At 43.8% G+C, this 26,773-nt stretch overlaps 1 protein-coding gene across 3 annotated transcripts in view; it reads right to left on the bottom strand.

The window, feature by feature from the left end:
• Nucleotides 1-1,681: 1,681 nt before the first annotated feature.
• The window catches only part of SCUBE2 (signal peptide, CUB domain and EGF like domain containing 2), an 80,936-nt gene continuing 55,844 nt past the window's right edge, over nucleotides 1,682-26,773 (bottom strand). For 2 of the 3 annotated variants that reach the window (XM_038765160.1, XM_038765161.1), the window contains 9 exons: nucleotides 25,943-26,098; nucleotides 25,354-25,560; nucleotides 16,926-17,096; nucleotides 10,261-10,428; nucleotides 8,462-8,623; nucleotides 6,516-6,713; nucleotides 5,394-5,546; nucleotides 2,876-2,955; nucleotides 1,682-1,995 (listed from right to left, as the gene is read on the bottom strand). In XM_038765160.1, coding sequence (XP_038621088.1) covers nucleotides 1,843-1,995; nucleotides 2,876-2,955; nucleotides 5,394-5,546; nucleotides 6,516-6,713; nucleotides 8,462-8,623; nucleotides 10,261-10,428; nucleotides 16,926-17,096; nucleotides 25,354-25,560; nucleotides 25,943-26,098 — 1,448 coding nt within the window. In that variant the 3' untranslated portion in view covers nucleotides 1,682-1,842. The remainder of the gene's footprint in view (nucleotides 1,996-2,875; nucleotides 2,956-5,393; nucleotides 5,547-6,515; nucleotides 6,714-8,461; nucleotides 8,624-10,260; nucleotides 10,429-16,925; nucleotides 17,097-25,353; nucleotides 25,561-25,942; nucleotides 26,099-26,773) is intronic. The other variant, XM_038765162.1, reaches the window with a different exon arrangement.

Here is a 26,773-nt window from a genome sequence, read left to right as displayed (position 1 = left end):
ACAAAAGGATAGTCTAAGTAATAAGTTTGACAGTAGGGAACAAGGAGTGATTGTATTTGGAATAATAGGGTGGATGATGACCTCTACTTTCAGAAGGACACATACATGGTATTCATTTCTACCTCCACCTCTTCCTTGCCCAAATTTACAGGTATGTTATTTAATATATTCACTATTATCAGTGATGATCTTTATTAAGCACCACACTAAGTATGGGGGTAAATAAAGGATAATCAGATGGGAAACAGTCCCTGCCCCACCCAGGGCTCACAAGCTTAAAGACAGGAAGATCAGTTAACTCTAGTTAATAAATGAAGAAGAAACAAATCTGGAGAAACTAAGTCATCAATACACTGGTAGGGGATAGATTATTCTCTGACCATTTTCACCATCACATATTCACTCACTAACTTTATTTTTCTTTTGAATTCCCATCGTATGCCCCATAATTCAATAGATATGAACTACATAAATGGTGAAAATTCCCTTGCTGAGAGACAGAGACTGACAGAGAAAGAGAGAGGAACAGGGTGTGGAAGGGAGTCACTGAACCTATTGTTCAAACTGAGATTGAGTTCCTGAATTCACTACCCAAAGAATGCTAAATTCATTTCCATGTGCTATAATATGGAAACGTGAATGAATGCCCTTTCAGGAGTGAATCCCAAATCAACCCTAAAATGACTTTAGTTTATACATCATCACGTTGTTGGGCATGGAGGCAGTCACTGATTGTTATGTAAAACTTCCTAACAGTCTATCTCTTCACGTCAGTTAGTTGTCTTTAGGAGTGGCTGAGCTTGATGAAGTTGGAAAGAGACTGTGAATGACAGAAAAGAGGAAATCCTCCAAGAGAAATAACATCCCCCAAATCATGCTCTTCTAATATGAAGGGCAGTGTGAGTAATATAACACTCCTTTTAATTTCCAGGGACCAAAATCTATTATAATTGGCTACTCAAGATCAAGGACTCAACTCGGCAAATCTCCAAAAGGCTCAATAAATGATTAAGAGTGATGATGGACAAGCATTCCAACTGGACTATCAGCCCTGAGGCAGCGTGGGCTAGAGTTTAAAAAGCCAGCAAGACATCTACATCATTATTATTTGGAAATATTTGGAAGCAGCCATAGGAGGAACAGCACGATACTCGTCTGTCTTAATTTATTTCAAATTAATTCTGCTTCTAGCATTTCTCTAATCTCTGGGAACTCGCTTCTGCAAAGTGCTTTCACCAATACAGCCTAGAGGGCTTCACTGTTCACCCTCTCACCTGTTCATTACCAGCCTTCTTAGCCCATTTACTTGCAAACAGGGAAAGGAGGGAATAATGTAGCCTCCACTTCAATGGGCAGAACTGCACATGAAGAAACATTTCTAAAATCTCCCATACAAAGAGATCTCTTCAGAGATCTAGTTCTCTGGGGAACAAAGAGGTTGAGTAACCCAGTTTCATCTTACCTGAAGGTCACCCTGAAAACCATGAAACCCAGGCCCTGAGAGGAGGCTTCGTCATCCCTTCCATCACTTTTTGCCTATCACAGTGGAAAGTTTAGCCGATCACATGATTATTTCCACGGAAAAGTCACCTCGGTCTAAATGTGGTGCTGCTGATATCAGCAACCTTGCAGATTTGAATACAACAGTATATACAATCCCTCAAGAGAAAAACGAAGTCGCTTCATCGAAATAACTGTATTGTCTGTGAAAATCAAACTCTAAAGAGGACTCCAGTCTGACTTTGTGCTCACGGGCTGAAGACAGGCATAGCTCCGACCCTTAAGAACCTCTCAGGTTTGGGCACTGCTTAGCATCCAGAGCTGGTGAGGCGGAGGGGACTCTCATTTGTAAGGCCGTAAGAACTTGGAAACTTTAGAGCGTAGGAGGCGGATGAATGATCTTGGGAACATTTCTCTGGATTCTTGTGCTGTGTACTTGAAATAATTCTGTGGATGTGCCAATACATCAAACAGAGCTTTGATCAGCTTCTTATCCTGAAAGGATCAGACCTTCTGTCAATAGATGCAAAGCTTTGGAGAAAATTACTTCCCTTGTTTGAACATTATAAACAACTCTACCTAGAAACATTTTTTAACCAGGTTCTCTCTTCTACACGACAAGCCAAGATCATATTTCTATGAAGTCAGAATCTTTTATATGTCCTCTGAGATGCTGACACCACAAACATTGCTTCATCATCAACAGCACTTGTTGAGAATGCCATACTGGGCCCTTGGGAGCATACGAACAGACGTTAAAACATGGACCCTGCCCCTCGAGGAGCTTACAGTCTACTTAGTGTGAATTCCCTAAAGCTTTTGAAATTTCTAAAAGGTGAGTGCAACAGTCAGGAATTCTCACACCTAAATGTAAAAGGCTTAAAAACGAGTTAAGGCATCCATCCTAAAAAGAGCCATCTGGTACTTGAAATAGTGTAGGCTACTTTAGGTGACCTGGCCTTGCCACCTGAAGGGTAACAATATTCAAATAAAAGTGAACTTAATTCGCCCCAACTCGCTCCCTTTGCTCTACCCCCTCCCCGCCCCACAGAATTTGTGTAGATATGTACATATCTATAATTCTATTTATTTATATTAATGCCTGTTTACTTGTTTTGATGTGTATATATCTATAATTCTATTTCTACTGATGCTATTAATGCCTGTTTACTTGTTTTGAAGTCTGTCTCCCCCCTTCTAGACTGTAAGCCCATTGTAGGCAGGGATTGTCTCTCTTTATTGCTGAACTGTACTTTCCAAATGCTTAGTACAGTGCTCTGCACACAGTAGGCACTCAATAAATACAACTGAATGAATGAATGAATGAATAACTCAGTTCTGTTCGCAGGGGAAAGATTTAACCTAGGAAATTTACCTTGAGAATTTCCTGATGATTTTCCGATGCATAAAGCCGGCCATCTCGAACGATATCTTCAATGAGCTCCTGGTAATCCTCTATTGGGGACAGAGGAATTATTCCTTGGCCTTTTTCATTAAATCACTTGATAGAGCAAATTAGCATTTTTTCATAGTAAATCCCACAACACACTTAGTCTATGTGTTTTGAGAAAAACAGATCCCAACATCAACCTATCCCAGAATAGGAAATCTTAAATATTTTACAATCATCTGAAACCTGTGAATTAACTAGTAATTCTACCATGAACTTACTTAAACAGTGTCTTTCTTTTTTGGACACTCCCCTCTCCTCTTCAAGAACTAGAACTGGTAAAGTTAGAGTTCATCAAATCGAAGACCAAAGTATTTATCAGAAGATACCCAGGAGAAAGAAATCACTTGGTCACACAGAGAATCATGGAACTTTGTTTAAAAACTTATATGCGTTCAGTCTCTGTCATCTTTGCAAAAGAGTGAGGGAGCTTTTATTTTCAAGACTCCAAAGAAACAGCCTAAATTGTACCAGTACCCGTGGCTGAAATGACTTTATCTTGCCCAGAAATTGAAGGCTGGGTACTGCTAAGGCTTCTGTCAGCCAGGGGGATTTAGCTTCTAGTAGCAGCTCTTTCTCCTTGCAACCACAACACTTGTACAGATCCAAGTGTCTGAGAACATCATGTTTTCAGAAGGAGTGAAATCGGTACACGTAGAATCTTCTAAATAGATAACATGATGTTCAACTTGCCATTTGTGTAGTCGTAATAGTATTTACCGAGTGCAATGAACTAAACTAAGTGCTGGGTAAAGGGCAAGCCACAGAAGCTTAATTGTATTGCTTCATTACCCAGCAAAAAGTTGTCCCAGCTGTGCCAAGCTGGCCCACTTTACTGAACCAGACCCCAAATAACTGCTTCCTTCCCTGTTGTTAGACTGTAAGCTCCTGGGGAGTAGGGATTGTGCCTTCTAACTCTGTTGTACTCTCCCACGTGATTAGTACAGCACTTCACACTTGGTAGGTGCCCCATAAATCCCAATAAATACCATTAATTCGATTAATTTCTACCTTTAAGCCCCTCAAACAGATTCTTGGGTACTGGTGCAGCTCTATCTGTCACTAAAGATGCACTAAAGATCCCCTCTGTGTCAACTATGCATTTGGCTGTGTATTCCTTAAATAATTTGATATTCATCCCAGCCCCACAAGACTTATGTAAAAAGTTCTTATGCGCTACTATTTCCCCTATTCATAATGCATTTTAACGTCTGGATCCCCCTATAGACTGACTGTAAGCTCCTCATGGGCAGGTATCACATCTACCAACTATGTTCTATTGTTCTTACCCAAGTGCTTAGTGCAGTGCTCTGTACACAGCAAGTACTCAATAAATACCATTAATTAAAGGGTAAAACATTCTGATGCTGATCTTTGTTTCAGATTAATATGCCCTCAGGTGTCATTCAGAACAAATATTTAGCTTGGAGATCAAATGGAGATTTCTGATATGGCAGACTACTAAAACTCTGAGTAAAGTAGTTAGGGACTCCGGTTTAAATTTTTTTTAAATTTAAATTTTAAATTTAAATTTAACTTTTTTTAAAGTGCTTCCCAAGCACTTAGTACAGTGCTCTGCACACAGTAAGTGCTCAATAAATATGATTGATTAAAGGAAAAAGAGCTATTTTTCATCCCAACAGATAATCATTTGGCTTTTTTGTTTCAAGTTTTGCTCGTTCATGGGAACCTCTGTGGTCCAGAAAGAAATTAAAACTGAATTAAATCAACCAATCAATGGCATCTTTCGAGTGCTTGCTGCATGCAAGAGCACTCTAAGTGCTTGGAAAAGTGCAAATCAAGAGTTAGTAGACATGATCCCTTCCCACAAGGAGTTTATAGAATAGAACTGTAAGAAAGGGCTAGGGCAAGACTTCTAGAATTTTTTTTAAATGGTACTTATTAAATGCTTACTAAATGCCAAGCACTGTACTAGGCACTGGGGTAGGTAAAAAATAATCAGGTTGGGCACAGTCCCTGCCCTGCCTGAGGCTCACGTGTCTTCCCAATATTGCTAGGTAACAGTTCTAGAGTAATAGTATTTATCAAGCACCCTCTGGGAGTAATACGCTGTTCTAAATGCTTGGAAAAGTACCCAGGAGGAAGAAAATCATTGTCTGCCCAATTAGACCACAGAACCAGCCGACATTCAGAGTCCATGAAGGTGGGAATTATAGCCTGCATTTATGATAGTGTTGAACTGCTTGGGGCTCAACTCCCTTGGGTGTATCTGGTTTGCCAGGGGGTTAGGAAATTTTTTTAGTGCTCAATATCTATTTAAGTTTACTATCTTTATATTTTTTTTAACTTCCCCTCCCTCTTTTTAATTCCTTTACTGCACTATTTTCCCCCAGCAGCCATAGAAATTGCTTCGGGAGAACTTTGTTCAAGAGTATCCCTCCACCTGGAGCAAAAGGGTAGAAGCGCTGTGAGAGTTGCTTACCATCATAGGTAACGTAAGGGACCTGGAATCCTTTAGCACTGTTCCCCTCATTGGATTTAAACTGAATCCATAGCTTCTTCGATCTGGAGGTGAAAGCTATGGGGCGTTCGTAGGTTTGGCAGGTTTCGTATGTTGTCACGGAGTTGGAGGAGGCTGCCAAGGAAGGTTGTCATAGTTTTCAAATCTCTTCATGGAGCACATACACATATTTGTTGTCTCTTAAAAAAACACCTTTCTAAACCATTAGGCAAGTTAAATGTGTTAGGCCTCTGGGCTTGGTGTAGCCTCCTTGACTGTCCTGGAAATCAGTCCTGGAAATCCACCTATATCTCATTGCAAGAAGACCCAGGGTCAGGAGAGGCTTTGGGCATGCTCCCCAGTTCACTTGAATAGGGAGCAGATCATTAAAAAATTACCTGTTAGAAGAAAGAAAATCAATTCCTGTTCCAAGTCTAAAATTTTAATTGAGAGAGGTCTCAGGGTCTTCCAACAAGATTTATTAAAAAAGACAAAACAAAAAAGCAAAACAGCCACTCCCTTTATATTTTTCAATGTCTAAATTGTAACTGAGAGAAGTCTCAGGGTCTTCCAACGAGATTTATTAAAAAGGACAAAAGAGAAAAAGCAAAACAAAACCACCACTCCCTTTAGATTTTTCTTCCGGTGAGGCACTGAAGAGCCAGTAAAGGAATAAAGCAAGCTGAAAGCAGCTTCGAGTAGTTTTAGGGTAAGTTTTATTATTTACCCTAACACATCAAACAATATGTTAAATACAGTTCTCACTGAACCAGCTGTACTTGCCTAACAAAATACATTTTCATTAATTACAAAGACTTGAAAGCAGCTGTGAAATTCTCCAGCCTGCCTCCCACAATCAAAGGCCTAGCAGTGTTTCTGGGAAAAGCAAACCAGAGTCTCTACTGCAGGGTCTCCCTAGAGCTGTGGATCACGTTCGATTTGATTGGGTCTAAAAGCTACATTTGAGCCCTGTCAGCCTACTTCATAGTAACCCTACTGGATGGGGTAGGTGAAGGGGACGGGTAAAATTGAAGCTTGCTAGGACTTTCCACCAAGCCTGAATTGCATGGGGAGTGGAAGGAAATACAAAGCGCAGAAACTCACAACTTTTCCGCATCACCAGGTGGTCTCCGCACTCGTCCTCGATAGGCAGAAATATCTCCGGAACCACGATCAAAATGCGGCGCTTAGGTGGAGGATTGATGGTCCAGGTGCACTCGGTGTTGGCAGGGTAATTCCCCGGGTAGTTCGGGGACTCAATGTAGCCCGTAAAATCTCCCAGTTCACCCCCGCAGTGCCTGTCTGGAAAAGGAAAACATCAGCAGAGAGTTGACGTCTCTGTTCTCGTCATCATCGGGATTCTAGGGGCCAAAGCAGGACTGCAGCCACATCTGTTCCCTCCCCATTCAATTAGTTGATCCATCAATGGTATTTACTGAGCGCTAGCTGTGTGCAGAGCACTGTACTAAGCGCTTGGGAGGGTACAGTAAAATAGAGTTGGTAGGCATGTTCCCCACCCACAGTCTTCCCTAATTCCTTTATGTTCATTTCATTCAACCGTATTTATTGAGTGTTTACTGTGTGCAGAGCAATGTACTAAGCGCTTGGGAAGTATAAATCGTGGTTCCGGTAACGCTAATCCCACCCTAAAGAACAGAAATAAGACTGCCTGGACACTTGTTCACTTTTCCCTGAACAACTGAGAGAACACTGCAAATCATGTCCCACTTCACTGGCTCCACAAAGCAGCATGGTGTAGTGAGAAGCAGCATGGCATAATGGATGAAGTACGGGCCTAGGAATCAGAAGGTCATAATCATAATAATAATGTTGGTATTTGTTAAGCGCTTACTATGTGCCAAGCTCTGTTCTAAGAGCTGGGGGAGATACAAGGTAATCAGGTTGTCCCATGTGGGGCTCACAGTCTTCATCCCCATTTTGCAGATGAGGTCACTGAGGCACAGAGAGTTAAAAGACTTGCCCAAGGTCACACAGCTGACAAGAGGTCATGTGTTCTAGTCCCGGCTCACTGCTAGTCTGCTGTGCAGCCTTTGGCAAGTCACTTAGCTTTTCTGTGCTTCAGTTACCTAATCCGTAAAATTGGGATTAAGACTACGAGCCCCAAGTGGGACAGGAACTGTGTCCAACCTGATTACCATGTATCTACCTCAGTGTTTAGAACGGTGCTTGGTACATAGTAAGCACTTAAAAAATACCATAATTTTTATTATATAGCCTGTCGATTAGGTTCAGTCCAACTACTTCTGTTTGTGTGGCCGATTGTCTTCAGTCTGTTAGCTTCTTTGGATCCTGACTGAACCTAGGAGAAGCTAAACTGGATGGATGCTTGGAGGAGTTCCCACTTCTGACCCTAGATTGTGCATCCAACAGAGAAAACATGACCTAAAACCAATCCTTTTCAGGCAGACCCCAAAAGATATCTGGGAAGAAAAGGCAGGAATTGGGAAATTTTCAATCTTACAATTGTAGCTTTTTTTTCTAGTAGGACATAGAGGGATAATAAATTACAAAGTTTGTGAGTGTATCATTTTCTAGACTGTGAGCTCGTTATGGGCAGGAAATGGATCTGTTTATTGTTATACTGTACTCTCCCAAGTGCTTAGTTCAGTGCTCTGCACACAGAAGCACTCAGTAAATACGATTAAATGAATAGATGAATAATGACTTTGAAAACAAATCTAGGCCAAGTAGAAAACATATTCTTCGCTGCTTTCTCTTCCCAGTACATAACACACAGTTCTGGAGAATTATTGCCTTCCCCATGTAATGTACTTCTGATAGACACAAAATTATAAGTTACAGAAAAACAGAAAGTAACCTAGCACAGTGTGAACCGAACCCTAATCCTCCACAGAACTGTCAGAAGACTGGTAAGACTTGAGAGCTATACAAACTGTCCTTTAAATTTACTCTTTTTTATGTTCCAGCTTAACTGGAGACCTAGGGAGAGTAAAGCTCACTAGGCCACGATGCAGGTTCAGGCTGTAGTCCGCTCCCCTTTTTGCAGGTAAAGCATTAGGAAGACATACTTTTACACTGTGTTATGTTTGTGGAGCCATCAAAGTCAGAAGTAGTATTTCCGGGGCATGAAATGCAGTAATTTTGTCCAAATTCTGGCTGGTAAGTACCCCCAGGGCAGCGAATACAGCGGTGGGTTGTAGTGTTGTAGAAATGTCCAGGTGAACACTGAACTGCAGGAGATATGACACAGAAAAAAACCCTATTGTCACTATGATGGCATACATACAGTGATACCAACCTACGTGTATGGGACGGGTAATAGAGCTAATATCTATGGTCTAGTATTTTTTTTCATTGTTCAAAAATTTTTCAATTCTTTGAGAGAGTTTATTTCCTTTAAAATGTTTTAAATCTCCCCAAGTGATCCCTTGCCACCTCCCCAATGCTTCCAAACTTCCCTTTTCTTATATTTTCTTATACTACGCATGTATTCGAGCTAATCTGTGAAAAATGTTGTCTACTTCATCATCCTTTAGATTGAAAACTCCAGGAGCATAGAGACATGATTGACAAAATCTATGAACTGCCAAAGTGTTCACTCTAGAGCCCTTTGGGCTAAAATTCTGGAACCTGACTTGACCTGGTCCAGACTCAGCCTAACCCAAATGGGATCAGTTTTCACACAGGTCCAGCACAGGGAATGTTGGGAGTGAGGACATAATACAACCCAAAACTGGGATTAACCTGAATTTCAGTGGGGACAGAGGCACACAAATCAATCAATCAATGGTATTTGAGCACTTACCTCATGCAAAGCACGGTATTAAGAAGTATTGAGTATTGAGAAGCAGTGTGGCTCAGTGGAAAAAGTATAGGCTTGGGAGTCAGAGGTCATGGGTTCTAAACCCGCTCTGCCACTTAATAATAGCATTTATTAAGCGCTTACTGTGTGCAAAGCACTGCACTTGTCAGCTGTGTGACTTTGGGCAAGTCACTTAACTTCTCTGTGCCCCAGTTACCTCAACTGTAAAATGGGGATTAAGACTGTGAGCCCCATGAGGGGCAACCTGATTGCTTTGTATTCCCCCCACCAAACCATGCTTAGAACAGTACTTGGCACATAGTAAGTGTTTAACAAATACCATCATTATTATTGTGAAGCAATGTGGCTCAGTGGAAAGAGCCCGGGCTTTGGAGTCAGAGGTCATGGGTTCAAATCCCGGCTCCACCAATTGTCAGTTGTGTGACTTTGGGCAAGTCACTTCACTTCTCTGTGCCTCAGTTACCTCATCTGTAAAATGGGGATTAAGACTGTGAGCCCTCTTTGGGACAAGCTGATCACCTTGTAACCTCCCCAGTGCTTAGAACAGTGCCTTGCACATAGTAAGCATTTAATAAATGCCATCATTATTATTAAGAGCTAAATGAAATGAGTCATGCATGCAAGACTGTTCCTGGATGCAACTGGGAATGTGTCTACCAATTCTGTTAGGCTGTACTGTCCCAAGTGTTTCATACAGTGCTCTGCCCACAATAAATGCTAAAAAAAAATACCATTGATTGATTGGATATGTGGTTGCATCAAGTATACATGAATGTCTGTCCCCATGTAATGCATTAGTCTTGTGGTGGTACGAGAATCACAGTAGTTGCCAGGAATTACCTTTCCTGAGTCCACCAAGAAGGGGTCAGAAGGGAGGAGAACGCCCAACTCTTTTTCAGTAGCCTATTTCAGGGGTCTATCGCAGTCCTGTAGGCTCTCAATTTACGCCTGATGAAAATGACATTTGACTGGAATCCCAGGTGTCTCTAAAGGATAGTCTCTTTCACAATATTGTGTACTGCTGACCTCTTCCTTGGCCCTTACCTTTAGTCTCACAATCCTGAAAACTGGAAGCACCAAGGTATTTGGTGAGGAGGTCTCCACCACATAACAAACAAGAAGTGCGGCCAGGTTCAGGCTGGTAGGTGCCCAGGGGGCAGGCCTGGCATGGGGAGAAGCCATCAGAGGAATATTCACCAGGTGGGCATTGACCTGAAGGAAGACGTGACAGACTGTCATGAACTTGACCTGGGCAAATGGGCACGTACACAGGCTCACTGACAAGAACCAAAAACTTTCTAGCCCACACACTTGTTTCTTTTAAACAGCTCACTCTCTTCTCAAGTTCCTTAGGCCATACTATGACGATGATGATGGAGTCTCACTGGAAATGATAGACCAGCCTCAATGCAGTCACAAAGACACTGGGACTGAATGGCTGTGTGAAGGAACTGATTATATTTCCAAAGCCAACCTACTCAAAGAACCTCAATCTCATCTATCTCACCACCAACTTCTTGCCCATGTCCTGGAACTCTCTCCCTCTTCACATACAACAGATAATCACTCTCCCCACCTTCAAAGCCTTATTAAAATCCCATCTCCTCCAAGAGGCCCTCCCCAACTAAGCCCTCATTTCCTCTTCTCCCACTCCCTTCTGCCTTGTCCTTGCAATTGGTTTCGTCACCTTTATTCACCCCTTCCTCAGCCCCACAGTACTTATGCACGCATCCAAAATTAATTAATGAAATAATTCCTGCAATCGTATTTACTATGTGCAAAGCACAGAACTAAGTGCTTGGGAGAGTGCACTATAACAATAAAGAGAAACATTCTCTGCCCACAATGAGCTTACAGTCTAGAGGAGGAGATGGACACTAATGTAAAGCACTTATTATAGATCTTTACACAGTAAACACTCAGTAAATATGATTGATTGAATATAAATGAATAAACAAATTGCAGATATGTACATGTACTTATATTAATGACTGTCTCCCCTCTAGACTGTAAACTCATTGCCCGCAGGGAGCATATCTTCAGTGGGGACAGAGGCACACAAATCAATCAATCAATGGTATTTGAGCACTTACCTCATGCAAACCCCTTGAACGAGTTGTCTACACGCGCTGCCTAGAATTCCTCAACAACAACTCTCTCCTCGACCCCCTCCAGTCTGGCTTCCGTCCCCTTCATTCCACGGAAACTGCGCTCTCAAAGGTCACCAATGACCTCCTGCTTGCCAAATCCAACGGCTCATACTCTGTCCTAATCCTCCTCGACCTCTCAGCTGCCTTTGACACTGTGGACCACCCCCTTCTCCTCAACACGTTATCTGACCTTGGCTTCACAGACTCCGTCCTCTCCTGGTTCTCCTCTTATCTCTCCGGTCGTTCTTTCTCAGTCTCTTTTGCAGGCTCCTCCTCCCCCTCCCATCCTCTTACTGTGGGGGTTCCCCAAGGTTCAGTGCTTGGTCCCCTTCTGTTCTCAATATACACTCACTCCCTTGGTGACCTCATTCGCTCCCACGGCTTCAACTATCATCTCTACGCTGATGACACCCAGATCTACATCTCTGCCCCTGCTCTCTCCCCCTCCCTCCAGGCTCGCATCTCCTCCTGCCTTCAGGACATCTCCATCTGGATGTCCGCCCGCCACCTAAAGCTCAACATGTCGAAGACTGAGCTCCTTGTCTTCCCTCCCAAACCTTGTCCTCTCCCTGACTTTCCCATCTCTGTTGACGGCACTACCATCCTTCCCGTCTCACAAGCCCGCAACCTTGGTGTCATCCTCGACTCCGCTCTCTCATTCACCCCTCACATCCAAGCCGTCACCAAAACCTGCCGGTCTCAGCTCCGCAACATTGCCAAGATCCGCCCTTTCCTCTCCATCCAAACCGCTACCCTGCTCATTCAAGCTCTCATCCTATCCCGTCTGGACTACTGCACCAGCCTTCTCTCTGATCTCCCATCCTCGTGTCTCTCTCCACTTCAATCCATACTTCATGCTGCTGCCCAGATTATCTTTGTCCAGAAACGCTCTGGACATATTACTCCCCTCCTCAAAAACCTCCAATGGCTACCGATCAATCTGCGCATCAGGCAGAAACTCCTCACCCTGGGCTTCCAGGCTGTCCATCACCTCGCCCCCTCCTACCTCACCTCCCTTCTCTCCTTCTACTGCCCAGCCCGCACCCTCCGCTCCTCCACCACTAATCTCCTCACTGTACCTCGCTCTCGCCTGTCCCGCCATCGACCCCCGGCCCATGTCATCCCCCGGGCCTGGAATGCCCTCCCTCTGCCCATCCGCCAAGCTAGCTCTCTTCCTCCCTTCAAGGCCCTGCTGAGAGCTCACCTCCTCCAGGAGGCCTTCCCAGACTGAGCCCCTTCTTTCCTCTCCCCCTCGTCTCCCTCTCCATCCCCCCGTCTTACCTCCTTCCCTTCCCCACAGCACCTGTATATATGCATATATGGTTGTACATATTTATTACTCTATTTATTTATTTATTTATTTTACTTGTACATTTCTATCCTACTTATTTTATTTTGTTGGTATGTTTGGTTCTGTTCTCTGTCTCCCCCTTTTAGACTGTGAGCCCACTGTTGGGTAGGGACTGTCTCTATGTGATGCCAATTTGTACTTCCCAAGCGCTTAGTACAGTGCTCTGCACATAGTAAGCGCTCAATAAATACGATTGATTGATTGATTGATTGATTGATCTTCCATTTGCATGGCATAATGGATAGACCACAGGCCTGGGTGTCAGGAGGTCATGGGTTCTAATCCCGGCTCGGCCACTTGTCTGCTTTGTGACCTTCGGCAAGTCACTTTACTTCTCTGGGCCTCAGTTCCCTCATTTGTAAAATGGGAAATGAGACTGTGAGCCCCACGTGGTACAGGGACTGTGTCCAACTGATTTCCTTGTATCTACCCCAACGCTTAGTACAGTCCCTCGCACAAAGTAAGCACTTAATAGAAGTCTCCCCCTTCTAGACTGTGAGCCTGCTGCTGGGTAGGGACTGTCTCTATATGTTGCCAACTTGTACTTCCCAAGCGCTTAGTACAGTGCTCTGCACACAGTAAGTGCTCAATAAATATGACTGAATGAAGTTAACAAATACCATAATAATTATATTGTAACCTCCCAAGCACTTAGTACAGTGAGCTACATATAGAAAGTGCTCAATAAATATGATTGATTAATTATAATGCTAGTGATTTAATTCATTCATTTATTCTATCATATTTATTGAGCGCTTACTGTGTGCAGAGCACTGTAGTAAGTGCTTGGGAAGTACAAGTTGGCAACATACAGAGATGATCCCAGTCTAGAAGGGGGAGACAGACAACAAAACAAAACATGTAGACAGGCGTCAAAGTCATCAGAACACACAGAAATAGAATTATAGCTATATGCACACTTGTACTTTCTCTCCCCTGCCAGTCAGGATCCTGCTGGGTCATAGAATTCAATGAGCAAAAATTATGGCAAGGAAAGGCAAGCACATTGCCCATCTCTCCTGGGATGGCAGAGCCAGCAGCACCAGGGCCAAGGAGCACCATCAGACCACTCAAGCCACGGAGTGCTTTGGGGGGGAATCCAGGCACTAGGACCACCTCAACCATCTCAGAGCCCGTGAGAAGGAATTAAACTTTGCTCTCTGTTCTGCTCAGCGACAATGATTCCCCTCCCTCATGGACTCCAAAGCCAAATGCCTTTACCATCTACTTGGACTGTTAACTCCTTCCTTAAACCTCCAGTGCCCCCAACTCCCTCCTTGTCACTGAGGCAACTGTCAGTGCTTAATACCATGCTCTGCACTTAGGAAGTTTGTACTAAATACTCCTCCTCCTATCAAAGATTCTAGTGACACTGAAGCCACTGGATTTGCCCTGCCCCCAAATCTTCCCTACCCATCCCACATCCACGCTCATCCTTCCCAGCTACCTCACATTTACCTGATTTCAAAATCAGTCTCTTCAAACTTTGCTTCCAAGTGCTCTTCCTTCACACTGCCTGAACACTTGCATCCACGTTTCTTCCCCTCCTGGTTGTCATCTTCAACCAATTACTCTATGCTGAATCGATTCCTTCCCCACTGCTTTCAAACATGCCCAAACTTCCTCTAGTTTTAAACAACAACAACAAAACCGTTCCCTGTATTCCACAATCCCACCCACTGATCACTCCATCCCCTTCTTACCATGCCTGTCCAAAACCCTAGAGTGGGTCATTTATTGAGAGCTCACCTCCTCCAGGAGGCCTTCCCAGACTGAGCCCCTTCCTCCTCCCCATCCCCCCGCCTTACCTCCTTCCCCTCCCCACAGGACCTGTATATATATATTTGTACATATTTATTACTCTATTTATTTTACTTGTTCATAGTTACTATTCCATTTATTTTGTTAATGACATGCATATAGCTTTAATTCTATTATTCCAGTGATTTTGACACCTGTCTACATGTTTTGTCTTGTTGTCTGTCTCTCCCTTCTAGACTGAGAGCCCGTTTTTGGGTAGGGACCGTCTCTATATGTTGCCGACTTGTACTTCCCAAGCACTTAGTACAGTGCTCTGCACACAGTAAGTGCTCAATACATATGATTGAATGAATGAATTGCAAAGGTTTTGTTAGGTTTTTTAACATATAGGACACATTTACAGCCAAAGTGACCAAAGTACAGTGCCAAAGCTATGCCATAGTGCTATGAATCAGCAGGCAGTTGCCAAGGTAGTCAGTCAGTCCACTGTATTTATTAAGCACTTACAGGGTGCAAAGCACTGAACTAAGCACTTGAGAGTACACTATAACAATATAACAGACACATTCCCTGCCCACAGGAGCTAACAATCTAGTGGGGGAGACAGACTACAGTATAAATAAATAAATGAGAGATATGTACCTAAATGCTTTGGGGCTGGGAGGGGGAATGAATAATGGCAGCAGGTCAATGCAACGCAGAAAGGAGAGGGAGAAGAGGAAAGGAGGGCTTTGTCAGGGAAGACCTCTTGGAGGAGATGTGCCTTCAATAAGGCTTTGAAAAGAGGGAGAGTAATTGTCTGTCGGATATGAGAAGGGAGAGAGGCAAGGCTAAAGGGCAAGTGGAGAAATAGATGAATTAGCCAAAGCGAGATAGGCGGGTAGCCATCTCAATAGCCACTGTGGTCTATGCCATCCATGTTAACCAGCTTTTATTGGGATTCCCATCGATCATATTCATCACATGAAACACCCCACCATGTTCTTTGGTCAAAACCCCTCACAACCACACCTTTACTTCTGGCTGGCTATTTCAAGCCCCTACTCCCATCACTGTGAGTTTAAGCATTCGTCCTTTCTCTTTATATTTTTTTTTTACAGTATTTGTTATGTGTTTACCACACGGAGCACTGAAGTAAATACAAGTTAATCAGGTTAGACACAGTCCCTGCCCCACAGAGGGCTCAGAATCTTAATCCCCATTTTACAGGCAAGGTGACTGAGACACAGAGAAGCTAAGCAACTTGCCCAAGGTCACACAGCAGACAAGTGGCAGAGCCGAAATTAGAACCCAGGTCCTCCTGATTTCAAGGCCACACTCTATCCACTCGGCCATGCTGTTTCTCATCTATCAGTGTTGGTGTCCCACGTTAGACAATCAGCTCCCTACAGCACCCAGATTGACTGGGAGGTTGATACTACTAAAATCCACGTGCCTTACTCGTCTTGCTAGACACCAGTAATCAATCAATCAATCAATCGTATTTATTGAGCGCTTACTATGTGCAGAGCACTGTACTAAGCGCTTGGGAAGTACAAATTGGCATCACATAGAGACAGTCCCTACCCAACAGTGGGCTCACAGTCTAAAAGGGGGAGACAGAGAACAGAACCAAACATACCAACAAAATAAAATAAGTAGGATAATGACCTAGGTAATGACCTCAGGGCATAGGTATCTGGCAGGCATGTGCCAGGACATTTTAGCCCATGAGACATAGACAGGATTGCATGACCCCTGATGCCTATTTTTCCAGCACTGCTCGTTTGGGATGTGACATGCTTAGCAGGGAGTTCAGGCACGCTGGGGTGGTGGGGAAGGGGGAAGTAGACACCTATTTGAAGGAGGGAAGCAGACATCTCTCCCCTCAGCACTGAACATGCTAAACTTTGCCAACTGTATAACCTTTACATATGCAACTTTGGTGGCACTGGGATAAGGAAGCAGCTGACAGTTTTTTTGAGCATGTGTTCAACAAATACTATTGATCGATTTTTGAATATTCTGCTAACAAGCAGAGAGCTGACTGCTGAACATAAATTTGATTTAATCCCCATGAACATAGTCTAACACAGCAGTTCATTAATATCACCTGATGCTTTTGAAAAAAAAGGACAAAACTGAAAGGCCCAGTCAGTGAAATTCTGGGGGGAAAGTACCCCAAGCTTACAGCTTCCTGAAGTACTCTCTTCAGGCCTTGGACCTGAGTTAATACATGTCAGAATTTAGTTGAAGACTGGGATTTCAATCAATAAATTGGGAAATGATTCTGTCATTGAGCCTGATTACACTTTGGTGGGCACAAGCTTTACTTTGCTTGTTTTTTTAAGATGGACAAGTACAGTGTGATGAAAAGGCTGGGGTAAACTAGAGAGAAAGGAGCAGGAATAAGGGGATTTTCTGAAAAATTTGTCACTGACTTAGTAACAGGCAAATTTGCAACTCACCTCCACATTCAGACACATTGCGAGCCCCTGCTGTCTTTTGAGTCCCTGTATTCTCAGAATGAGGGCATGGCTCACAAGTTATTTGTCCTTCTTCATCTTGATATGTTCCATTTGGACATAGAATACATTGTTCTTGTTCCCCGTCGTAGTACGTTCCCACAGCACAACTAACTAACAACAAGGAGAAAAATACATGGTCAGCAAAGTCTTGTAAGAACAGTTCTTGTAAGCACAGTTTCTACCATCTAAAAGATAAATTTGGCTGAAGACGAAGATTTGAGAAAAAGAATCCACGGGTGGACATGACACGTGCAAATTCATAATCAGCTATTCCAGAGAAGCAGCATGGTCTAGTGGATAGAGCACAGGCCCAGGAATCAGAAGGATTCCCAGCTCTGCCACATGTCTGCTGTGTGACCTTGGGCAAGTCACTTTACTTCCCTGTGCCTCAGTTACCTCATCTATAAAACGGGGATTAAGACTGAGCCCCATGTGGGACATGGACTGTGTCCAAACTGATTAGCTTGTACCTATCTCATACCTATCTCTACCTACAGTGCCTGGCACATAGTAAACACTTAACAAATGCCACTAAAAATAACAACAAAAAAGCCAGTCATTATTATGCCTTTCCATTTATTTGGCAGATGCCCCAAAAGGCCTGTTTTGTTTATGCTAAACAGAAATATGCTCTACCTTCAGATATTAGTCTTAACAACACATTTGATCAATCATCAACGCTGGTTATAAGGTAAGCTAAACTATCTCAAAATTGTTTCCTACTGAATTCGATCCCTGATGACATCTAATTTCTTTTTCTGGCATTATGAGAGATTGCCAAGCAAAGTCTACTTAGTATGACCAAAGGCCAGTAGCAGATGGATCATGTAATTTCAGGTCTATTCCCTACATATCAACGATCACAGATCACAGCTCTCATTCTCACCTCCAAACTCTTAAAGATAGGCTAGACTGAAGGTGAGTTACTTCCTGCCTTTTATATTAAGCTCTCCTTAGATATGGTGGAAGCCTAGAGACTTAAATCCAGTCTTGCAAATAAGTATGAAAAAAGATCAGTCTGTAAAACTTCTTTTGAAACAGTCTGCCTTAATAATGCATAGGCAAAAACATAAACCAGTGTTATTCATCTTTTCCAAATCATTATTCCCCTGATAGGGCTTCGAGGGGGTGGAATCACACATTTTGGGAGGACATTACAAGGGAAGCAGAGACATATAAGCTTGGTTGGCACTGGGTTAAGGAAGCAGCTGACAGCTTTTTTTTCCTTTTCTGTTAAAGCACTGCTACATGTAAATAAACACAGGGATCTGCTACAAACTACTTTTTCCTCTTCAGAGGAGAAAATAAAAATCTACAGAGAAATCTTGTGTCACACTCCTTCAAAGCAAGGTTTAATTCACAAATAAAGATGAAGGAAGGGTAAAACTAAATGGATTGAATTGACAAGAATAAATGTGACTTTGCCACAGTTGCCTGTTTCTAAACATGCACTTAAGGTTTGGCCCTCATAGAACTAAATCCAGAAATCCACTTGGTTTTCTTTTCTCCTTAAGCAACCTGCTTGTTTTGCGCCTAACAAACAAAGGAGCAAATTGCCTCCAGTAGACTTCATTTTTCCAACACATCTTTTGTGTGTCTTCAGTGACCATTAAAATCCCATTCTCAAATCTCACACAGCTGGGGATTTTTTTTGCCCCTTTTAAAAAAAATATGTGAAAGCTTTTCTAATGCAAAAAGAGTGAGGCCAGCGGGGGTGGGAGTGGAAGGGAGGGAAGGAGAATTCAGGATTAATAGTTACAAAGAGATTTAAAGGCTCTTCCCCTCTTTTCAGCTCTTCAGCCTTTGAGTATTTGATGCTGTGGACAAACACTATAGTATCTCAGTAGCTAAGAAGGTGAACCTAATAAAAAAAAGGTCAGGTTCCAGTATCTAACTATTTTCTTAAGAATCATGCCTCCACTTTTGAAGGAAAGTCACAAACAGCCAATGCAAATGGATGGATTCCTACGGTGTCCTTGGAGTTATCGCTTTTTAACAGTTCCCACACTGAGGTCACCCTGAGAAGCGATGTGTCTGAAGAATTTATGTTTGGACTCCATTTTTATCAAAGCAACAGTTTGGCTCTGGAGATGGTACTCTTGCTCCCTGGAGATGTCTATCCCAATTTGTCCTGAAATGTTGCTTTGCGGGCTCTTTTATGTTGTAAGGTATCGGACAGGATTTGACATCTGAAAATCCACTCTACCTTGGGACTTACTTTGGAAACCTTTCTGTTTTTGCCCCGAAATGTAGCTCCCACACCATCTTTCCATCTCCCTGGAGTTTGGGAATCTCAGGAGTGAGCCAAACTATCAATCAATGGCATTTACTGGGCACTTATTATGTGCAGAGCACTGCACTAAGCACTTGGGAGAGTACAATGCAACCAAATTAACAGACACATTCCCTTCCCAGAGTCTCAAGCATGCTTTTGCTGCTAAGTTGCTTTATCCAGCTCTGACACTATCTAAGCTGCTCTCTCACTGATCCACCACCCCACCAAGAAAGACAGCTTGGCTCACTGATGATCAGTTCACCTGTGACCAAATAGGATTTTCCATGTGATCCAAGGAAGGCAGGGCAGAGTCTCTGCCTGGAATTCTGGGAATGAAGGCAGTGAGGAGCATGCTGAATTTTTTTTAAATGATATTTGTTAACCACTTTCACTGTGCCAGGCACTGTACTAAACACTGGAGTAGATACCTCATCTCCCTTCTCTCCTTCTATAGCCCAGCCCGCACACTCCTCTCCTCTGCCACTAACCTCCTCACTGTGCCTCATTCTTGCCTGTCCCTCCGTCGACCCCCGGCCCATGTCCTTCCCCGGCCTGGAATGCCCTCCCTCCACACATCCGCCAAACTAGCTCTCTTCCTCCCTTCAAAGCCCTACTGAGAGCTCACCTCTTACAGGAGGCCTTCCCAGACTGAGCCCCCCCCCTTTTCTTCTCCTCCTCCTCCCCATCGCCCCCCCTCTGCCCTACACCCTTCCCCTCCCACAGCACTTGTGTATATTTGTACATATTTATTACTCTATTTTATTAATGAAGTGCATATAGCTATAATTCTATTTATTCTGATGGTATTGACACCTGTCTACTTGTTGTGTTTTGTTGTCTGTCTCCCCTTTCTACAGACCGTCTCTATATGTTCCCAATTTGTACTTCCCAAGCGCTTAGTACAGTGGTCTGAGCACAGTAAGCGCTCAATAAATGACTGACTGAATGAATAATCATGTTGGACAGAGTCCATGTCCCACATGGAGCTCACAGTCTTAATCCCCATTTTACAAATGAGGTAACCGAGGCACAGTGATCTGTCCTGGGTCATATAGCAGACAAGTGGCAGGGGTGAGATTAGAAATTAGGTCCTTCTGACATCCAGGCCCATGCTCTATCCACTAGACCACACTGCTTCTGCCCTATTCACCCTCTCTCATAAAGACAATGGGTGGTCCTTAGAACTTGCCTATTAACTCCACTAGACGGGAGCAATGAGAGTAGAATTGTTGGAACGACAGAGTGAGCATTTAAAGAAGGCTATGTATTCTGATGTCTGGCCAATGGGTCAAACCAGAGTGACCAACTACTGGGAAAAATTTTTACAAGCAGATCAAACTAAGGGACTGATTTTCAAGCTCTTTTACTGACATAATTTTATATAATGTAAGATGGTACATCTCCTCCAGGAGGCCTTCCCTGACTAAGCCCTCATTTCCTCTTCCCCCACTCCCTTCTGCATCACCCTGATTTGCTCCCTTTAGTCACCCCTCCCTCTGCCCCATAGCACTTATGTACATATCTGTAATTTATTTATATTAATGTCTGTTCCCCCCTCTAGACTGTAAGCTCACCATGGGTAGGGAATGTGTCTACCAACTCTATTATAATGTACTTACTGGATACAGTAAGTGCTCAATAATAACGACAATAATAATGGAACTTGTTAAGCACTCACTATGTGCCAAGCACTGCTCTAAGCCCTGGGGTAGATAGAAGTTAATCAGGTTGGATACAGTCCATGTCCCTCATGAGGCTCACATGCTTAATCTCCATTTTACAGTTGAGGTAACTGAGGCCCAGAGAAGTGAAGTGACTTGCCCAAGGTCACACAGCAGACAAGCAGTGGAGCCAGAATTAGAACCCAGGACTTTCTGACTCCCAAGTCCGTGCTGTATCCACTAAGCCACGCTGCTTCTCCGAATATGAATGTGACTGATTGATTGATCGATGGCAATTGGACCTTCATTGTGGCATCTATCTGGCTCATAGCTAGGTGATGCTGACTGCCCAGCAAACATGGGTAGAGCTCTGTAGGATATGCCAATCAGGTAGGGATGGGGGGAGAGAGAGAATGACACTAAAGGCAACTAGGAATTGCCTGAAAACCAGAGCCACCTCCCTCTCTTTCTACCTGCCTGCCCCCCTCTGCCATAGAGCTTTCTAGAACCAAGCCCCCAGGCCTCATTTCTCAGGCAACTGACCCCAGGGGCAAATAGAAAAAGGTACTAAGGGGAAGAGTGGGGAGGGAAGAGGGACATGAGGAAAGGGAAGAGAAGGAAAGAACAGAGGGAGATGGGCAGGGGAGAAAGTAGAGGAGGAGGGAGGAAATGGAAGGACAGGAAAGAGTTGTTGGAAAGAAAAGCAAGAAAGAGAAGGGGGAGAGGAGAGACGGGAGAAAGGGAAGGGGAGAGAGTATAGGATCGCCCCATCTCTTCTCCAACCATTCCCCATCCTGCAACTGGACAGGTCCCAGCCCCAGGTGTGCAATTTGAAAAACAAGGTGAGAAAGGGGGATGCGGGAGTCCTCAAGAAGGGGAAGAGATGGGGCCCCTGGATGGACTGGGGCGACCTGATGGCCTGTGGGAATTTGCAGCTGTAGTCCAGGGCACAGGGAGAAAGAGGAGGCAGCAGGTGGCTCACTTGTTCTGGATGCAGCCACTGCAACAGGTGAGTTGCTCAACCCTGTGTGTGGAGAGGAGGAGGCACCATCACTCCAGTTCTCGGCCTGGAACTTCCACTGATTGACCGGGGAGAGCAGGCTGGGCAATCCACGGCCTCCTTCCCCGGCCCTTCCAGAAAACTCACTTGTTTGTTTTGTGCCATTGCCTTGGCAACTGCATCCATCCCATATGCTCTGGGCAGCAAGGCTCAGCGCAAGGCAGTTGGCATGTGCCCTAAGAGGCACAGCTGCTAGGTCACGGTGCATAGCAGACCTAATTCCTCCTGCAGCTTACCCCAGTGGGGCAGCCAGATAGGTGGATAGCCACCCAGCCCCTGAAGAAGGCACAGACAGTCGAGGCCCTCAGGATGAAATAAAATGAGAGAGGTAGGATTGTGGCTATTGATGACCAAATAGACAATAGACAGCAGGACATAGGGGCAGGTCCTGAGAGCACCTCCTCTTCCTCCTCTCTCCCCGCTCCTTATGTATAGTAATTGTGGTATCTGTTACTATGCTTACTATGTGCCAGGCACCATATAAAGCGCTGGGGGCGGGGGGGGGGATATAAGCACATCGGGTTAGACGCAGTCCCTGTCCCACATCCCCATTGTACAGATGAGGTAACAGTCACAGAGAACTGAAGTTACTTGCCCAAGGCCACACAGCAGACAAGTGGCAGGGCCAGGATAAGGACCTATGACCTTCTAACTGCCAGGCCCATGCTCTTTCCACTCTATCATGCTGCTTCCCTCCCTCAACCTTCGTTCTGAGACATTTTCTTATACTGGTGTTTAGTACTGACAGTGCCAGCTTAACTGAAGTCTTGCTCTGCTTCCCTTATTAGATTGTAAGCTCCTTGTGTAGAGGCAGTATGGTATTTCACTTCTGTTGGACTTTCTCAAGCACTTAGTGCAGTGCTTCACATTCAGGAGGTGCTCAACAAATAGAAATGATTGATTGAATCCCCGTTTTAATATAAACTGGGAGTGGGGTTTAAATTGCAATGTAGAAGGTAACACCAGTCATGCTGCCGATGGGCTTTGAAACGGATTCTAATTTCTTTAGGGCATTACTACTCTCGGGTTGTAACACATAATAACTTCGTAAACAACACAGGTGGGAAACTGTTACGTGAGATCACTACTGTATATGTGCCTCTTTGAACTGGATCTTTGATTTTTTTGCATTGCCCCAAGGAAAATATTAAAAGTGGGAACACTGTGATGAAACATCATTCTATCAGACATTGTCTGCACAAACACACAGTAGAAAATGATCTTTTCTATTGGCTGGCAGCTGTGCTGACTCTGTTCTGTCTGATATAACTCTAGGGCTTTAATAATTAAAAAAAAAGTATTCCTCCTCCGGCCAGCCAAGAACACATTTCCCAGCCCTTGCTCCTTGCACCCCTCAGAGAAGATGTCAGCCTTAGGAGATGATAGCAGGCCTGAGGTCTTATAGACTTCTGTCCAGTTTAAGCCTGGGACTAATTCTTTTCTCTTTCACTCTTCCAAGAGCTGAGCATAGTGCTCTACACAGCATAAGGTCTCAATAAACACCATTGATTGATTGATAATCTCAAGTCAAACTCACCATTCTATTCACTCCGAAGTCCCTACCCCACATCTATGTTACTGAATGATTTTTCCCACATCAAGAAGCCCTTGAACATTTCTCCACATGAAGGTTGCTTTCCAAATCCATTAACTTGCCCTTCCCTACTGCAAATCTGCTATGTAAACAAGGGGAAAGTGTAAACTTCTTTCCAGTACATCTGACCCTTACACCACCTCTCATTCCTTACCCTTGTGCCCAACCCGCAGCCCGAGAGAGAGGAGATGGGTAAATCATTAATTTATCGTGTTGTTCCCTCCCTTATCATAACAACATCGAAGGTGATTTCTAGGCTGTCAAGATTGGGGCCACCTCAGTTCCAAAAATGAATTCCATAGCAATGGGACTGCTGGTAAAAAGCCAGACCTTTATATACATATTTTTTTTAATCTAATTTAGTTTGACAAGCATTTTAAAGGGACACTGATTGATCACAAAAAGGTTACATGAAAAATACCCCAGGTGGTCTGAATAATGGTCATTAGGCCTCCTATTAAGATAACATCTGACCCTTATCCTTAAACCTTTGTACTTCAGAAACATGCATCACTGTCAGTGCTATGGCAGAACCTAGCAGGAGGAGCTTTGGTGTCCTTGGCTCTAAAACTGCTTTCCGTGAGCATCTGCCTGCGAGCAGGGTACACTAACTACTGTACATGGCCTTCACCCAACAAGATGACAAGTGGGTGGTGAAAGCAACTTGGTCCTGAAAGATCAGCCAGAAGCAGCCTTCTGAAGCATCAGATTCTTCCAGTCTCTCCTGAATTCCCCAGCCAGGGCAAAGACACCCTATCATTTTCAGATGGGGCTGGTAATTCCTAGGAATTTAAAGAAGGGAAAAAAAGAAGAGCAGAGAAGCAGCTGAGATAAAAGGTCAGGGATATTTGGCAATCAGCCACTAGGCAGGCAGAAATGCTATCCATGTTTTGGCAAATAAAAAGATCAAGTTATTAGACAATAATACCTAAGGTGACAGGGCACTGGATTGAGTTTCCCCAGGATCCATTCCCAGCTTCACCACTTGCTTATTACATTACCTTAGCCCCCTCACTTTACCCCTGCCCCTCTCCCCATTTCAGAAATCTCCTAATTCTAAAGTGCATTAAAGTCAGGACCTTTCTGAGGTTGAATATATATATCTATTATAGATATTCAAGATTTATAGAACCCACTCCTGTCCTGAGGGAAATATACACTTCATTAGGAATTTGTCAACCCCTCCCTCTTTGGCCCTGGCTATTCTGAATCTGACTGTTCTCAGTTGGGTACTTCTGCTCTTCTCTTCTCCCTTTTTTTAATGGTATTTCTAAAGTGCTTACTATGTACCAGGCCCTACTAAGCACTGAAGCAGATTCAAGTCAATTGGGTTGGACATAGTTCATGTTCCACGTGGGGCTCACAGTCTTAATCCCCATAATAATAATAATAATAGCTGTGGTATTTGTTAAGCGCTTACTGTGTGCCAGACTCAGTACTTAGGGCTGTGGAGGATACACGCAAATCGGGTTGGACACAGTTCCTGTCCCACATGGGGCCTCCAGTCGCAATCCCCATTTTACAGATGAGGTGACAGAGAGACATAGAAATGAGGTGACTTGCCCAAAGTCACAAAGGATTAGAAGTGGAGGCAGGATTAGAACCCAGATCCTCTCTCAGGACCACATTCTATCCATAGTCCACACAGCGTCTCCCTAAACCCAGTTGCCCTTTCCCATTTCCACTAGTCTCTCCCTGATTTGCCCCAGGTTCAGCTTTCCCATCTAAATATTTCAGCAACCGCAACCAGGGTTCGGGCTACAGATCCGACCACTTACCACAGCGGTTGTCCCTCCAGCCTTGCCCCACGCTACAGGATTCTGCGGGGTGCTCTGGAGCTCTTGAGCTCCTTCTGGCCACCTCATGATCGATGTCAGAGAAGCGGAGGAAAAACTGCTCCCGGTGGATGGTTTTCCGCAGGAGGCGGATGGTTTTGCGCAGCTTCTTCTCTGTCCTCTTGCGAATGCAGCTCAAATTGCACGAGGCTATAGAGGGAAAAGCGACGAGAGTAAGACCCAAGGAAGAACCAGGGTGCGGGGCAGCAATGCAGAGCCCAGCTGCCAGACTGAACGTTGACATTCGCTAACTGTCAAGAGCAGAGGCAGGGACGGGAATGGGAGAGATTTTTTTCAGTAGGACATCAAGAGGCGAGGCGACAGTGAATGGAAACAGAAGTCCTGTAATCACAGAATGGCAACTGCTGGGTTCTTGCGAGTTTCCCAGGCACTCGAGGTAGCATGGGGACCAAAAAACCAGGAGATACTTTTGTTTATTCATTTATGGACATAAAGATGAAAGTGAAAGGTGAAGAAATACGGAGCAAGCGGCGACAGCCTCAACTTCACCCTGAGCTGTTTTCCAACCAACCTGACACATCCTTTTGGTTAGTTTCAAGCTCAAAGTCAACAGTGATAAACATTTCTTTGGATGATGTGGTTCTGTCAGACGCTCCAGGGACTTTTCTGCCAGAATTGCATGTCAGGTTGATGTAGTGGAAGCTCTCTTTTACTGTATTGTGCTTCTCTGCATGAAAAAACAAAGTTATAGGAAGCAAAATCCTGGCAAAATGCACAGTTGAACATTTGCTAGAGCTCAGTAAACATTTTGTTATGAAAATTCTCCAAGGACCAAATGATTAACGCCAGATGCTAAAGATATGGCAAACCATGTACAAGTTTTGCTTAGAGCCCAGTGACACATTTTAATTTTGAGCTAGTGTCTCTTCCTGTATTACTTAAAAATTCTGCCTACTGAGGAACCACTGGGCTGATAGATGTTTTCTGTTTCTGTAGACTATAGCTACAGGTATGAAAACAGAGTTGACATATCTCAAAAATTCATTAGTAATTTCTATTTGTCTCAAAGTTTCCAGTCTCCTGCTTGGGTTACCACAGTGGAATACTAAAAAAACTGATTAAGATGTCCAATAGAGAAAATGGAGATTTCAAAGTGAGAAAAGAACAGAGCTTTCTGAATAGACCCTAAAATTCTGTTTTCAGACACCCTCACTTAGGGGTAATGAAAAGAGAAAAGCAGTAAACCTATCCATGGTAATATTTAGCTTTGAATACCCAAGAACAGTAAGGCAATACAATAACAAGAGGTATAAACAATATCACAGACACATTCCCAGGAGACTAAAAGTGCCCACAGTAACCCCCTAGATCATATCTATACTAAAGTCCATCCATATCAAAT

The sequence above is a fragment of the Tachyglossus aculeatus genome, chromosome 22 (assembly GCF_015852505.1).
Source record: "Tachyglossus aculeatus isolate mTacAcu1 chromosome 22, mTacAcu1.pri, whole genome shotgun sequence".
NCBI lineage: Eukaryota > Metazoa > Chordata > Mammalia > Monotremata > Tachyglossidae > Tachyglossus > Tachyglossus aculeatus.
This window is presented reverse-complemented; position numbering and strand designations above follow the sequence as displayed.